Source organism: Ranitomeya imitator, chromosome 4 (assembly GCF_032444005.1).
Source record: "Ranitomeya imitator isolate aRanImi1 chromosome 4, aRanImi1.pri, whole genome shotgun sequence".
Classification (NCBI taxonomy): Eukaryota; Metazoa; Chordata; class Amphibia; order Anura; family Dendrobatidae; genus Ranitomeya; species Ranitomeya imitator.
The window spans coordinates 13,241,512-13,258,297 of NC_091285.1; the positions used below are offsets into that span (position 1 = coordinate 13,241,512).

The 16,786-nt window shown below is 47.8% G+C and overlaps 4 protein-coding genes across 4 annotated transcripts; 2 read left to right on the forward strand and 2 right to left on the reverse strand.

The window, feature by feature from the left end:
- Positions 1-6,673: 6,673 nt before the first annotated feature.
- LOC138673887 (histone H2A type 1-like) lies at positions 6,674-7,122 on the reverse strand. Its single transcript, XM_069761919.1, has one exon. It carries the CDS (start codon positions 7,082-7,084, stop codon positions 6,698-6,700), a length of 387 nt encoding a protein of 128 aa, XP_069618020.1. The 5' UTR covers positions 7,085-7,122; the 3' UTR covers positions 6,674-6,697.
- A 284-nt stretch (positions 7,123-7,406) lies between these two features.
- On the forward strand, positions 7,407-7,859 carry LOC138673888 (histone H2B). Its single transcript, XM_069761920.1, has one exon. It carries the CDS (start codon positions 7,411-7,413, stop codon positions 7,789-7,791), a length of 381 nt encoding a protein of 126 aa, XP_069618021.1. The 5' UTR covers positions 7,407-7,410; the 3' UTR covers positions 7,792-7,859.
- Positions 7,860-13,452: 5,593 nt separating this feature from the next.
- LOC138673889 (histone H2B 1.1-like) lies at positions 13,453-13,856 on the reverse strand. The gene has a single exon (XM_069761921.1). It carries the CDS (start codon positions 13,842-13,844, stop codon positions 13,464-13,466), a length of 381 nt encoding a protein of 126 aa, XP_069618022.1. The 5' UTR covers positions 13,845-13,856; the 3' UTR covers positions 13,453-13,463.
- Positions 13,857-14,139: 283 nt separating this feature from the next.
- LOC138673890 (histone H2A.J) lies at positions 14,140-14,683 on the forward strand. The gene has a single exon (XM_069761923.1). It carries the CDS (start codon positions 14,181-14,183, stop codon positions 14,583-14,585), a length of 405 nt encoding a protein of 134 aa, XP_069618024.1. The 5' UTR covers positions 14,140-14,180; the 3' UTR covers positions 14,586-14,683.
- Positions 14,684-16,786: the final 2,103 nt, after the last annotated feature.

Consider the following 16,786-nt stretch of genomic DNA (forward strand, 5'->3'; position numbering starts at 1 on the left):
CAATAGCTTGCGGTGACGTCGCGGCTTGTGATTGGTCGCGTGGCGGTCACATGGGCGGCCCGCGACCAATCAGAAGCCGGGACGTGATTCTCAGGTCCTAAAAGCGCTGATTTTGAACAACGAAGCCTGCCGGTTACCCGCGCTGAGTTCAGGGGCCGCCGGAGAGGTAAATATATCAATATTTTTTATTTTTATTCTTTATTTTACACCTCCCTATGGATCCCAGGGCCTGAAGGAGAGTTTCCTCTCCTTCAGACCCTGGGAACCATGAGAATACCTTCCGATACTTGATGTCCCATTGACTTGTATTGGTATCGGATATCGGTATCGGCGATATCCGATATTTTTCGGGTATCGGCCGATACTATCCGATACCGATACTTTCAAGTATCGGACGGTATCGCTCAACACTAGTCTTCACCATAGTGGAGTTTGGAGTCAGACTGTTTGAGGGTGTGCACAGGTGTCTTTTTATACTGATAACAAGTTTAAACAGGTGCCATTACTACAGGTAATGAGTGGAGGAAAGAGGAGACTCTTAAAGAAGAAGTTACAGGTCTGTGAGAGCCAGAAATCTTGATTGTTTCTGACCAAATACTTATTTTCCACCATAATATGCAAATAAATTGATAAAAAAAACAGACAATGTGATTTTCTGGATTTTTTTTTCTCAGTTTGTCTCCCATAGTTGAGGTCTACCTATGATGTAAATTACAGACGCCTCTCATCTTTTTAAGTGGTGGAACTTGCACTATTGCTGACTGACTAAATACTTTTTTGCCCCACTGTATATATATATAATCTATCTCACTGACATATCTATACCTATGCTATTCTGTCAGTGTGATTTTACTGTAAACCGCGCTGAATTGCCGGCTTTTCTATAGAGCACCGCTGCGTATTTCTCGCAAGTCACACTGATGGTCCGTGTGTAATCTGATTTTTCTTGCCCCCATAGACTTTCATTGGCGATTCTCGGCAGAGATACGCTGACAATCGCAGCATGCAGCGATTTCACTCGGATCCTGAATACGGCCGAGAAAACAACGGATAATAGGAGCTGCCCCATTGATTAACATTGAGCCGAGTGCTATGCGATTTTTTATCGCATTGCACTCGGCCGTATTACGGTCTAGTATGACTCCGGCCTTATACAGACTTCCTGGTGATGTCCGTGCCCAAACAGTAGATGTTTGGTACGAACACCAAACTTTACTGTCCGAGTTTGCCCATCTCTACTCACAACTTAACCCGGTCACCTACTCCCTAACCTCACCACATATATGGTCCCTAAGCTGTCTCTCCAACCTATTATTAACCTCTGGTGTCTTCCCTTCTGCTTTCAAAAATGCAACAATCACACCTATCCTGAAGAAACAATCCCTTGACCCAATCTCTACCGTCCAGTTATTACCCCATATTTCTACTCCCGTTTGCCTCCAATATCCTGGAACACTGAACTTTCCCGCCACCTGTCAAACAACTCACTACTTTGCAACCTACAATCTGGCTTCTGTCCCCACCACAGTTTGCCCTAATTAAAATTACAAAGCTTTGTGGGCCTGGATTTGTCTCCTCCTGTACCAGTAGGTCAATTGTATTGTTTCATGACTATTGTACTTGTTTTTTATGTTTACCCCTTTTCTCATGTAAAGAGCCATGGAATATATGGTCATTGTTATTATTAGATAATTCTCTATACTCCTCCTTTTAGAGCTGTCCTTTGCCTTTTACCACTACCTCCTACTCCTTTCTTCTCTTGATATCACAGACCTTGCCCTCTAATGGATTTTTCTTTTCCAACTGCACACTTAGCATCTCCCATTTCCATACTACATCCTCATCCTGTCTGTGTCCCTCAAGGCCCCTAGTCCTCATCTATACCTTTGGCCTGGGTCATAAAGACCCACAGCTTCCAGTACCACCTATACGCTGATGACTAGTGTTGAGCGATGCCGTCCGATACTTGAAAGTATCGGTATCGGATAGTATCGGCCGATACCCGAAAAATATCGGATATCGCCGATACCGATATCCGATACCAATACAAGTCAATGGGACATCAAGTATCGGAAGGTATTCTCATGGTTCCCAGGGTCTGAAGGAGAGGAAACTCTCCTTCAAGCCCTGGGATCCATAGGGAGGTGTAAAATAAAGAATAAAAATAAAAAATATTGATATATTTACCTCTCCGGTGGCCCCTGAACTCAGCGCGGGTAACCGGCAGGCTTCGTTGTTCAAAATCAGCGCTTTTAGGACCTGAGAATCACGTCCCGGCTTCTGATTGGTCGCGGGCCGCCCATGTGACCGCCACGCGACCAATCACAAGCCGCGACGTCACCGCAAGCTATTGACGCGCTCATTTTTAAAAATGAGCGCGTTAATGGCTTTGAAAGACATAGCGGCTTGTGATTGGTCGCGTGGCCGCGACCAATCACAAGCCGCGACGTCACCGCAAGCTATTGACGCGCTCATTTTTAAAAATGAGCGCGTTAATGGCTTTGAAAGACATAGCGGCTTGTGATTGGTCGCGTGGCCGCGACCAATCACAAGCCGCGACGTCACCGCAAGCTATTGACGCGCTCATTTTTAAAATGAGCGCGTCAATAGCTTGCGGTGACGTCGCGGCTTGTGATTGGTCGCGGCCACGCGACCAATCACAAGCCGCTATGTCTTTCAAAACCATTAACGCGCTCATTTTTAAAAATGAGCGCGTCAATAGCTTGCGGTGACGTCACGGCTTGTGATTGGTCGCGTGGCGGTCACATGGGCGGCCCGCGACCAATCAGAAGCCGGGACGTGATTCTCAGGTCCTAAAAGCGCTGATTTTGAACAACGAAGCCTGCCGGTTACCCGCGCTGAGTCCAGAGGCCGCCGGAGAGGTAAATATATCAATATTTTTTATTTTAATTCTTTATTTTACAGATCCCTATGTATCCGATACCGATACCCGATACCACAAAAGTATCGGATCTCGGTATCGGAATTCCGATACCGCAAGTATCGGCCGATACCCGATACTTGCGGTATCGGAATGCTCAACACTACTGATGACACTCAGATCTACCTCCCTGGCCCAGACGTCACCTCTCTGCTCCAGAATTTCAAAGTCTCTAACATTTTGATTTGTTACCATCTTTTCAGTTAGCCATTAAAAGGTATCAACCACTGAGGACTCTCAATTCTAAATATTTTTCAAGTGTCTATCAGTCATACCCTCCTCATCAAACTTTCTAATGCTCAATGCAGACAAAACCGAACCTATCTTTCCTTCATCACAGTTAGCCCCCCTAGGGTCCTACCCCATCTATCACTATAAACGGCCTGTACCAAAATTCTGCTGCCTCAGTTTCTACCCTGTCCTTCAAACTCTATATCCAAGCCTCGACCACCTCTAAAGTTACCTTCACACATTACGATTTCATTAACGATATCGTTGCAACGTCACGCTTTTTGTGACATAGCAACGATCCCGCTAACGAAATCGTTCTGTGTGACAGCGACCAACGATCAGGCCCCTGCTGGGAGATCGTTGGTCGCTGGGGAATGATCAGGACCTTTTTTTGGTCGCTGATCACCCGCTGGATCAGCGTGTGTGACGCCGATCCAGCGATGTGTTCACTTGTAACCAGAGTAAATATCGTGTTACTAAGTGCAGGGCCGCGCTTAGTAACCCGATATTTACCATGGTTACCATTGTAAAAGTAAAAAAAAAAAAAAACAGTACATACTCACATTTCGATGTCTGTCACGTCCCCCGCAGTCAGCTTCCCTGCACTGACTGTCAGCGCCGGCCGTAAAGCAGAGCACAGCGGTGGCGTCACCGCTGTGCTCTGCTTTACGGCTGGCGCTGACACAGTCAGTGCGGGAAGCTGACGGCGGGGGACGTGACAGACATCGAAATGTGAGTATGTACTGTTTTTTTTTTTTACTTTTACAATGGTAACCAGGGTAAATATCGGGTTACTAAGCGCGGCCCTGCACTTAGTAACCCGATGTTTACCCTGGTTACCCGGGGACTTCGGCATCGTTGAAGACAATTTCAACGATGCCGAAGTCGTTCTCCTGATCGTTGGTTGCTGGAGAGCTGTCTGTGTGACAGCTCCCCAGCGACCACACAACGACTTACCAACAATCACGGCCAGGTCGTATCGTTGGTCGTGATCGTTGGTAAGTCGTTTAGTGTAACGGTACCTTATCTCGAATTTTTTTTCCCAAATGCCTCCACTCCCAAATCTGCTAAAATGTTACTGTCCCATTAATCCATGTCTCCTCCTGCCAATTCAACTGGAACTAACAAAAGACCGTCCATAGTCTGTTTCCCCCATACACCTCCAGGTACCTCCCCAGACTAAAGGTACCGTCACACTAGACGATATCGCTAGCGATCCGTGACGTTGCAGCGTCCTCGCTAGCGATATCGTCCAGTGTGACAGGCAGCAGCGATCAGGCCCCTGCTGTGCTGTCGCTGGTCGGGGAAGAAAGTCCAGAACTTTATTTCGTCGCTGGATCTCCCGCGGACATCGCTGGATCGGCGTGTGTGACACCGATTCAGCGATGTCTTCACTGGTAACCAGGGTAAACATCGGGTAACTAAGCGCAGGGCCGCGCTTAGTAACCCGATGTTTACCCTGGTTACCATCCTAAAAGTAAAAAAAACAAACACTACATACTTACCTACAGCCGTCTGTCCTCCAGCGCTGTGCTCTGCACTCCTCCTGTACTGGCTGTGAGCGTTGGTCAGCCGGAAAGCAGAGCGGTGACGTCACCGCTCTGCTTTCCGGCCGCTGTGCTCACAGCCAGTGCAGGAGGAGTGCAGAGAAGCGGAGCGCCGGGGACAGACGGCTGTAGGTAAGTATGTAGGGTTTGTTTTTTTTACTTTTAGGATGGTAACCAGGGTAAACATCGGGTTACTAAGCGCGGCCCTGCGCTTAGTTACCCGATGTTTACCCTGGTTACCGGCATCGTTGGTCGCTGGAGAGCGGTCTGTGTGACAGCTCTCCAGCGACCAAACAGCGACGCTGCAGCGATCCGGATCGTTGTCGGTATCGCTGCAGCGTCGCTAAGTGTGACGGTACCTTTACTCTCCGTTCCTCACACGAGTCCTCTGCCCTCATACCTTCCTCACCCAATTGCCACCAAAACGTCTCAAGGGCATACTCCATAGTCTACTGAAAATGTTATATACACAGATACAATATCTATCCTGTATGTAACCACTTATTCACATGTAAAGACCCCCTGGAATTAAGGGTGCTTTACAAATAAATATTGATGCTATAACATAACACTATATAGGGATATAAAGCGCTATATGGAGGTGTACAGTGCTACATGGGGAGTATACGGCACTATATGGATAACATACAGCAGTATATAGAAACTATACAATATATGGATGGAGGGCATACACTGTGAAAATAATTTTTAGGGGATGCCCAGGTCTCAGACGTGCCACTGAACACCTTGTATACCTGTGTCTTGCTCAGTGGTGGTCGGGCTCAGCCTCCTCACCTCAACAATGTCTCCATGACCCTGAAATATGACAGCAGTGGAATAAAATGGCTTCACGTCTGATTCTTCTCACATCCTTGGAAGTTAATCTAAGACTTTTTTCCTTACGTTTATTGAGGTTTATTGCCAGTTCTGTTATCGCACCAATATCTTGCTACTATTAGGAGTGCGGCACCCTCTACAAGAACGCTAACAATTTGTGACTTCATAGAGCTTCTTAAATCATTTGGTCATTTTTCATTTGAAAAAAAAAAAATTTAAATTAAGTGCCTAAAAATTCTGCACACTGATAAAGGGAGGCGGATTTTGAGGCCACACCCCTTATTATACATCACCTGATTTGCTTCATCCAATCAGCATTCAAGATTATACAGCTTGGAAGTGGAAAATCTGCAAAAATATGTTCAAAATATTAACACTGGACTAATTGTATACAGTATATAGGCAAACCGCAAAATATGGAAGGTATAAGACTATGTGGGTATAAAAAACTATATGGGGAGCACAAAGCAATATATAGTGAGTATACAGCACTATATGGGGAGTACATAGCACTAGATGGATGAACGGTATAATTTGCTTTATAGCAGTATGCGGCACTATATAGACATACACAGCATTAAGGCTCTGTGCACATGTTGCAGATTTCCTGTAGATCTGCAGTGTTTTTTTACGCTCAGAAACGCTGCAGACCTGCAAGTTATTTAAAGTATAATGTAAATCAATAGCAAAAAAAATGCTGTGCTAATGGTGTGGAAAAATCTGCACGGAAAGCGCAGCAGATTCAAAAAAGGACCATGCCAATTCTTTTTGCAGATCTGCTGCGTTTCTGCACCTATCCCATAAGAGAAGTCTGCAGGGGTAAAAACGCATGAATTCTGCACAAAATCCATAAGAAAAAGGCATCAAATCCGTACCTGCGTTTTCTGCCAAGAGATGCAGAATCCGCACAGAAAATTCCAGAGGCAAATCTGCATTGTGTGCACATAACCTACATGGATGAACATAGTACTATATGGTGGGTATACAGCAATGTGTGTGACCTGCACTATAAGGTGGTATACATGACAGATGAATATGTACAGATCACAGCAGAGATCAGCGGCGTCAGCTCTTGTGGTGACGGTGTGGGTGGCTCTTAGAAGAGCCTTTGGGTTGTGTGGATAGATGGGATCAGTGTCGCTCACTTGCTCTTCTTGCTGCTCTCGGTCTTCTTGGGCAGCAGCACGGCCTGGATGTTGGGCAGGACGCCCCCCTGGGCGATGGTCACCCCACCCAGCAGCCGGTTCAGCTCCTCGTCATTGCGCACGGCCAGCTGCAGGTGTCGGGGGATGATACGGGTCTTCTTGTTGTCCCGGGCGGCATTGCCGGCTAATTCCAGGATCTCAGCGGTCAGATACTCCAGCACAGCAGCCAGATAGACCGGAGCACCGGCGCCCACCCTCTCAGCATAGTTACCCTTGCGGAGAAGTCTGTGCACACGACCAACCGGGAACTGCAGTCCTGCCCGGGATGAGCGGGTCTTGGCTTTAGCACGGACCTTCCCTCCTTGTTTGCCGCGTCCAGACATCACTGAGCTCACAGTTATCAGCAGATAGAGAACTCTATTGTGTGACTGCTGCAGGCTGCACCTTTTATAACCTACTGCTGCCCCGCCCCCTCTCCTGCCATTGGCTGCATCTGAAGTCACTAATGCAAACAAGACTTGTGGAAACACCTATGAGCTGCAGAGGGCGGAGATCATTATGCCTGCCGTGGTCACACCATATTCTCACCCAATAGAACAGTGATCTGACAGCATTGCTCATTTGCATGGCCGCTCTATAAATACGGCCGCTCTGGGAGGAGCAGGATCATTATTTTCTTTTCCAGTGAAGATAACATTTTGCTCTCATCATGCCTGATCCTGCCAAGTCTGCACCAGCAGCCAAGAAGGGCTCCAAGAAAGCTGTGACCAAGACTCAGAAGAAGGATGGTAAGAAGCGGAGGAAGACCAGGAAGGAGAGCTATGCCATCTATGTGTACAAGGTGCTGAAGCAGGTCCACCCTGACACCGGCATCTCCTCCAAGGCCATGGGCATCATGAACTCCTTTGTCAATGACATCTTTGAGCGCATTGCAGGGGAAGCCTCCCGCCTGGCTCACTACAACAAGCGCTCCACCATCACCTCCCGGGAGATCCAGACCGCCGTGCGCCTGCTGCTGCCCGGAGAGCTGGCCAAGCACGCTGTGTCTGAGGGCACCAAGGCCGTCACCAAGTACACCAGCGCCAAGTGATCTGCTCCGTGCTCTGCACCCACAACCCAAAGGCTCTTCTAAGAGCCACCCACCGCATCACCACAAGAGCCGATACCACTAATATCTGGTGTGATGTTCTGGATGTATGGATTGTATAGCCAAGATTCTGTGTAACATTGTGCTGCACATGGGATATATAGTGGATCAGGCAGTGGGTATAATCCAGTCACTATTGGGTTAGAACCGGCTGTGACTGCCACTTACTGGTCTGGTGTCCATCCAGTCTTGTACCATCCTTTCCACCAACCTCCATGGTTGTAGTGTGTGGTGAGCCACTGGAAGGTGACCACACAGCATTAGATGAGTATTTGTAGGTCCTGGTGTGAATACAAGTAAAACGGTCTCAAAAATGGGCACCGAAGGGTGTTAATGAAAGGGTTACATGACTTTGGGCCACACATCAAACCCAAGTCTCCAGCCTGGCCCAAATGGGCTCTGGGCATCAAAGTAGGCAAAGAGCAGATTTTCACAGGTAGTGTGAGATAAGTGACTCAAAGTCATTTAACCCCTTAAACAGTTACTTATTCAAATGGCCAAAATCGGTAGTTTGCCCACTTTAGATACCACAACAATTCTGGTGCCCAGAACCCATTTGGACCAGGCTGTACGGAGCTGGGTTGGATGCAGGGCATCACTGTATTCTTAGCGTGAGATCAGTGACCCAAAGACATACTGATAGAGAATTTAGATTGTGAGCCCCAACAATGTGTGCGCTGCAGAATGTTAGCGCTATATAAAAATAAAGATGATTAATTATAAAGCGATTTAATAATAATAATAATAATAATAATAATTTTTATTTATATAGCGCCAACATATTCCGCAGCGCTTTACAAATTATAGAGGGGACTTGTACATACAATAGACATTACAGCATAACAGAAATACAGTTCAAAACAGATACCAAGAGGAGTGAGGGCCCTGCTCGTAAGCTTACAAACTATGAGGAAAAGGGGAGACACGAGAGGTGGATGGTAACAATTGCTATAGTTATTCGGACCAGCCATAGTGTAAGGCTTGGGTGTTCATGTAAAGCTGCATGAACCAGTTAATTAATTTTTTTTTTTTTTTAATATAGGCCACACAGGGATCGTTAGGTTAATGCATTGAGGCGGTAGGCCAGTCTGAACAAATGAGTTTTTAGGGCACGCTTAAAACTGTGGGGATTGGGGATTTAACCCTTTGATTAACACCCTTCAGTGCCCATTTTTGTAGCAGTTTTTTCACATCAGGTCACCTCGCTGCAATGTATGTTATTATTGTGATGCTTATTTTTTGTTAAACCTATTTAAAAAAAAAAAAAACAAGAAAAAAATTGCTGAATAAAAGAAACCAACTCCAGCATCGTTAGGTTGGCAAAGGGGGTATCATCCTGTCATTATTTACAGAGACAAAGAACAAAAAAAAAACCATATTGTGATGTGTGACCCTCATAAATAGCAGTATATACCGCCTTATGATGTAATAGTCACATAGTGAGGAATCTACAAGATCCCCTCAGTCTGTCAGGAGCCGCCGCCATGACACCACGTGTTACTGAGGAGACCAAAGAGCGGGAGAAACTATCAGCCGTTGGGCGGGAATTTCATGATCAGCGCTCAGCCAATCAGCACTCAGTAAGGCTAAGGCTCCGCCCATAGTCACTTCCCCGCAGACGTTTGGTGTTAACCCTTTAGTGTCCGATGTTCCCAGCTCCCGCAGATCAGACTGCAGCCATCCGGGCACCGGGCGATCACCAGCCCCTCCCCCAGCAGCAGGAGCCGCGGCTTCTCCTCTCATGTGGGCGGAGCACAGAACTGTTGGGGATTTTGAATTTCCCGCATTTTTTCGCGACGACGTTACATCTAGTCACAGACCTGAGTCCTCCCCGGTGACCTCCTGCTCGGAACAATGGCGGCGTGAGACCGAGAAATCACTGGTCAGGGGAGCAAAGGGTTATATCCTGCTGTATACCCCCATATAGTGCTGTATACCCCCATATAGTGCTATATACTCTCCATATCCTGCTGTATACCCCCATATAATGCTATATACTCTCCATATCCTGCAATATACCCCCATATAGTGCTATATACTCTCCATATCCTGCTGTATACCCCCATATAGTGCTATATACTCTCCATATCCTGCTGTATGCCCCCATATAGTGCTATATACTCTCCATATCCTGCTGTATACCCCCATATAGTGTTATTATATACTCTCCATATCCTGCTGTATACCCCCATATAGTGCTATATACTCTCCATATCCTGCTGTATACCTCCATACAGTGCTATATACCCTTCATATCCTGCTGTATACCCCCATATAGTGCTATATACTCTCCATATCCTGCTGTATACCCCCATATAGTGCTATATACCCTTTATATCTCCATACTGTGCTTCTCCATTAATGACAATGTGAGGTTCAGACCTAGAAATAGATCAGTGTTTAATTCATCATTGATCAGGAGCCTCCACTGCTCTGGGGGGTGAAGGGTGCGTAATATCAGGGGAATATAAGCAAGAAATTGCAGAGAGCTCCGATCAGAACCAGCAGACACTGCTGAAAATTAACAGCCCATCTCTGGCTACAACCAGCAGAACACTGGAGCAGACGGCACTAGGACCCAGCGCTCTGGGAGAGAATGGGACCCAGTGAGAGGTGACTGAGCAGGAGCCTCCCATCCCATGTAACCTAATGGGATCCTCTAACTTCCCAACATCATTATAAAGTGGAGCCGAAACTGGATCCCATATTCTAGATGTTGCTCTATCGCTCATGAGGCCGCATACATTGGGATCGCAGGATTTTCTCCTTATACACCCGAAAATCTTGTTTGCCTTTGCAGCTGCTGCCTGACTTTACTGATATAGCGCCAGGATATTCCTCAGCCCTTTACATACATTACTGCTGTCCCCAATGGGGCTCAATCTAAATTCCCCATCAGTATTGTCTTTGTAAATGTGGGAGGAAATCGGAGAGAGCCACACACGGGGGGAACGTACAAACCCCAGGCAGATTATGTTTTGTTCCATTTATTGTGTATGCATCAATAGTGTCACTCCATCTTAGGTGCATTACTCCTCTATCAACATTCTTATTTCCCGAGTGTCTCATTCAGTCATCTTCAGATTATTCTGTAATATTGTACTGTGAGGATCAGATTTTAGTCTACTTAGTTTGGAATTCGCGAATACTGACTAAATCCCATCCACAAGGTCAATAATGAAAGATATTGAATTAGTCCCAACAGATCCTTGTGGTCCCCAATGCTCCCAGTACAGATCCTTGTGGTCCCCACTCAAACCAGATCACATTTAGGGAATGTTCTATTTACAACACCCACGTCCCCTGTCTTAAGTTCTTTACCCATCTGAATGGTGTCTAGCCCCAGCTTCTAGAGCAGTGGTTCTCAACCTTTCTAATGCTGTGACCCCGCAATACAGTTCCTCATGTTGCGGTGACCCCCAACCCAAAAAATAATTTTGGTGGCTACTTTAAAACTGTAATTTTATTAGTTATGATTCGGAATGTAAATATCTGATATGCATTATGTATAGAGGTAATACAGAGATCACTGGTGACATTATACACAGGACCTCTATATAGTATACAGTGTATAGTGTCAGTGTATAGGTAACACTGACTCACCAGTGACGTCTCTAGGTGAAGTCCTTCATCTTTCATCCAGCACAGACCGCCATCATTCCTTCCAGCCAGGACTCGTTTCTGCAGGAAATAACACAGTTATCTAGAGCTCCGCTTGCAGAACACATTACTTAATTTTTCACAACTTCTACATTACACCACATGAAGATAAAAAGGCAATATAGTGTCACTCTGCACAGTAACAGGACCGCCCCCCCATTTAAAACAGTATACTCAAAAAATAAAATAAATACATCACTGCAGTAATAATATCCCTTAATTATCCCCTATTATGCCTATGGTAACACTATTCCCCACCCTGGCCCCGTTTATCTCATTCCTGGCTCCAGCCATATGTTCTCGCATCCTGCCCTCATGAGTATCCATTCTACTCCATATGATCTCCCCATCCTGCCCCACCAGCCTCCATCGTATCCGTCCTGCCCCATGATCCAATCCTGCCCCGTGTCTCCAATCATGCCCCGTATCTACATTCTGCCCATGCCTCAAGTCCTGCCCCCAGTGTGTCCAGCATATTACCCCCATGTTGTCCAGCAATCTGCCCCAGTGTGTCCAGCATATTACCCCAGTGTGTCCAGCATATTACCCCCAGTGTGTCCAGCAATCTGCCCCAGTGTTCAGCATTGCCCCAGTGTGTCCAGAAGTCTGCCCCAGGGTCTCCAGCATTGCCTCAATGTGTCCAGAAATCTGCCAAAGGGTCTCCAGTATTGCCCCAGTGTGTCCAGCAATCTGCCCCATAGTCTCCTGTATTGCCCCAGTGTGTCCAGCAATCTGCCCCATGGTCTCCAGTATTGCCCCAGTGTGTCCAGCATTCTGCCCCATGGTCTCCTGTATTGCCCCAGTGTGTCCAGCATTCTGCCCCATGGTCTCCTGTATTGCCCGTGTGTCCAGCAATCTGCCCCATAGTCTCCTGTATTGCCCCAGTGTCCAGCAATCTGCCCCATGGTCTCCTGTATTGCCCCAGTGTGTCCAGCATTCTGCCACATGGTCTCCTGTATTGCCCCAGTGTGTCCAGCAATCTGCCCCATGGTCTCCAGTATTGCCCCAGTGTGTCCAGCAATCTGCCCCATAGTAGTCTGCTGTATTGCCCCAGTGTGTCCAGCAATCTGCCCCATGGTCTCCTGTATTGCCCCAGTGTGTCCAGCAATCTGCCCCATGGTCTCCAGCATTGCCCCAGTGTGTCCAGCAATCTGCCCCATAGTTGTCTCCTGTATTGCCCCAGTGTGTCCAGCAATCTGCCCCATGGTCTCCTGTATTGCCCCAGTGTGTCCAGCAAACTGCCCCGTGGTCTCCAGTATTGCCCCAGTGTGTCCAGCATTGCCCCCAGACAGTCAGACATAGAAAAAAAAAAAAAAAAAAAGTAAAATCCTCACCTCTCCCGTTCCTAGCGCAGGTCCGGTGCAGCCAGTCAGCGTCTCTCCGGCTCTGCGACGCTCAGGACAGAGAGGCAGAGCGGCGCGCACAGTAGTGACGTCATCGCGCCCTCTGCTCTGAGACGTCGCAGAGTCAGAGGACGCTGCAGCTGCCGGCGCCGCAGGAACCAATAGATGTGAGTATTAGAGCGGGGGGCGGGGCCCGGGGGTAGGGGGAGCTGGCCCTGGTCGTGGCGGCGGACGGCGCCGCCCGAAGATTTAAAGGGGCGTCTTTTTTTTTTTCTCCCCCCTTCCTACGCCACTGGTGGCGACCCCTGTGCTTTGGTCGTTCGACCCCCAGGTTGAGAACCACTGTTCTAGAGCATCTGTACAAGACTCATGAGGTTCATTATCAGGCCATATACATCACATCTGCCACATGACCAATATCCAGATGGCACTTACCTGGATTAGGCACCAGTGACCAGACTGGTGAGCAACATTTTTTTGCAGAGTTTTTACAGGTAATATCTGATAAGGTCAGTGCAGCAGGACACAGACGAGCAGCCACAGCTCCGATGTAGACGGGGTGGGTGGCTCTTAGAAGAGCCTTTGGGTTGTGGGTGCAGAGCACTGAGCAGATCACTTGGCGCTGGTGTACTTGGTGACGGCCTTGGTGCCCTCGGACACGGCGTGCTTGGCCAACTCTCCGGGCAGCAGCAGGCGCACAGCGGTCTGGATCTCCCGGGAGGTGATGGTGGAGCGCTTGTTGTAGTGAGCCAGGCGGGAGGCTTCCCCTGCAATGCGCTCAAAGATGTCATTGACAAAGGAGTTCATGATGCCCATGGCCTTGGAGGAGATGCCTGTGTCAGAGTGGACCTGCTTCAGCACCTTGTACACATAGATGGCATAGCTCTCCTTCCTGGTCTTCCTCCGCTTCTTTCCATCCTTCTTCTGAGTCTTGGTCACAGCTTTCTTGGAGCCCTTCTTGGCTGCTGGGGCAGACTTGGCAGGATCTGGCATGATGATAGCACAATGTTCTCTTCACTGGAAAAAGAAAATAATGATCCTGCTTCTCCCAGAGCGGCCGTATTCATAGACCGGCCATGCAAATGAGCAATGCTATCAGCTCAATATTCTATTGGGTGAGAAAGTCATGTGACCAATGTTTATATAATTATCTCCACCCACTGCAGCTCATTGGTGCTCCCACAAGTCTTGTTTCCATTGGTGACTTCAGATATAGCCAATGGCAGGAGAGGAGGCGGGGCAGCAGCAGGTTATAAAAGGCACAGGAGACAGTGTAATCATCACATATACCAGAGATTTCTTTATCTGCTGATAACTGTGAGTTCAGTGATGTCTGGACGCGGCAAACAAGGAGGGAAGGTCCGTGCTAAAGCCAAGACTCGCTCATCCCGGGCAGGACTGCAGTTCCCGGTTGGTCGTGTGCACAGACTTCTCCGCAAGGGTAACTATGCTGAGAGGGTGGGCGCCGGTGCTCCGGTCTATCTGGCTGCTGTGCTGGAGTATCTGACCGCTGAGATCCTGGAATTAGCCGGCAATGCCGCCCGGGACAACAAGAAAACCCGCATCATCCCCCGACACCTGCAGCTGGCCGTGCGCAATGACGAGGAGCTGAACAGGCTGCTGGGTGGGGTGACCATCGCCCAGGGGGGCGTCCTGCCCAACATCCAGGCCGTGCTGCTGCCCAAGAAGACCGAGAGCAGCAAGGTGAGCAGCAAGTCAGGCAAGAGCAAGTGAGCGCCACTGATCCCATCTATCTACACAACCCAAAGGCTCTTCTAAGAGCCACCCACACCGTCACCACATGAGCTGATGCCGCTGATATCTGGTGTGATTGTGTTTTTTTTTTTTTTTTGCAAATACTAATGTAGACAGATAGTGATGGGATTTTTTTTTTTAAGTAGACCGTCCATATTGTGCTTAATGCTTGTACCCTCTGGCCATGAAAAGCTGTAAACTACAAAATACTGCTGTATACCATCCATATTCTGATGAATATCCCCCATATAGTACTGTATATGATCAGTCCATACATTTTGTTGAATACCTCCCATACCTATTTATATAGCACCATTGATTCCATGGTGCTGTACATGAGAAGGCGTTACATACAAATTACAGATATCACTTACAGTAAACAAACTAACAATGACAGACTGATACAGAGGGGCGAGGACCCTGTCCTTGCCGGCTTACATTCTACAGGATTATGGGGAAGGAGACAGTAGGTTGAAAGTTGTAGGAGCTCCAGTGTTGGTGAGGAGGCAGCGGGGTCAGTGCAGGCTGTAGGCTTTCCTGAAGAGGTGGGTTTTCAGGTTCCGTCTGAAGGATCCGAATGTGGTTGATGATCGGACGTGTTGGGGCAAAGAATTCCAGAGGATGGGGGATATTCAGGAGAAGTCTTGGAGGCGATTGGTTGAGGAGCGAATAAGTGTGGAGGAGAGAAGGAGGTCTTGGGAGGACTGGAGATTACGTGAGGGAAGATATCGGGAGATTAGTTCAGAGATATATGGAGGAGACAGGTTATGGATGGCTTTGTCCGTATTAGTAATTTGAACTTGATACGCTGAGGGAATGGGAGCCAGTGAAGAGATTTGCAGAGGAGGAGAGAGATGAATTAGTCAGGCAGCAGAATTAAGGATAGACTGGAGAGGTGCAAGGGTATTAGCCGGGAGGCCGCAGAAAAGGATGTTGAAGTAGTCAAGGCGGGAGATTATTTATATAATTACCTTAAATTGTCATCCACTTCTGTCTGGACGAATCCCACAATCCACTGCGCCGCACAGGATGTATGCCGACCGCCAAATTGGAATACCCAAGTAATGGGTAGTATTCCAATATGGCACCCGCTGGTGGTACCAGGCCCTTGCGCAGTACCACCAGTGGGTCATCGCCAGTCCTCCCCACGCCATAAGGACCCCTCCCCGCCAGACAGCCGTAGGAAAATTATTCACTGCGCAGCTGTGACCTTGGAGTCAGAAATGCTTCCAGGGGCGATCCCTATGATGTTCCTGTGTCTCAATATGTAAACTGCTGCTGGTACCAACCTATTGCATGGTACCACCAGTGGAACACTGTCGCACCACACATTCACGTAGCCTGTTGCACGGTACCACCTGCGGAACACTGTTGCGAAGATGCCGCCGCCAGGATCTATCAAATGATTCACTGCTTCCATCTTTGTACAGGAGGAGTGCATGCGCAGTTTTAATGTGACCGCCGCTATCTGTGCATTGGTCTGATTTACTGCACCTGTGCGAATCATTCTGCTGATCCCGGCAGCAGATGCGCGACGTGTCTACAGGCAGAGGAAGCTGTTAACATTTAAGGGGTTTTCCCACGAACTAAAGTTAATTTAAAAAATTGACTGTGTCTGACCGTGTACGGAGCATCTCCTGGGCAGGGGAGGAAGCAAAAGCCAATACTGGCATTATAGCAGGGGTCACAGTGGATTCATTATGTGAGGTAAAATATTTCACTGACTGTTTTTCAAAAATATTTTACCTCACAAAATGTATCCTCTGCGACGTCCTGCTGTAATGTCAGTATTGTCTTTTGCTTCCTCCCCTGCCCAGGAGCTGTGGTATGTTCAGTACACGGTCAGACACAATTTTTCTTATGCACTTTTGTTGGAAAACCCCTTTAAAAAGTAAATATAAACGCCAACATGGCTCCTCCTAAAAAGTCCGACAATGAAAGGAAAGCAGCAAAGGCACAACGTCAAAGACAACAAAGGGCAAATGAGACTCTGGGACAAAAACAATACATATAAGTGTAGATGCCAAGCACATGAGTCCACTGATGCAAAAGTCATTAGATTATCATCAAAAGATGCCATTAGGTAACAATAGCGCCGCATGCCTGCCCTCATTGTGACACTACAGCCCTCCCGATGCTATCGCATCGGGCCTCCATCTAGTAGTGCTATATATGCCCAT

Coding starts and splice junctions, on each gene's coding strand:
- LOC138673887 (XM_069761919.1), bottom strand. CDS start 7,084: ATGTCTGGACGCGGCAAACAAGGAGGGAAGGTCCGTGCTAAAGCCAAG.
- LOC138673889 (XM_069761921.1), bottom strand. CDS start 13,844: ATGCCAGATCCTGCCAAGTCTGCCCCAGCAGCCAAGAAGGGCTCCAAG.
- LOC138673888 (XM_069761920.1), top strand. CDS start 7,411: ATGCCTGATCCTGCCAAGTCTGCACCAGCAGCCAAGAAGGGCTCCAAG.
- LOC138673890 (XM_069761923.1), top strand. CDS start 14,181: ATGTCTGGACGCGGCAAACAAGGAGGGAAGGTCCGTGCTAAAGCCAAG.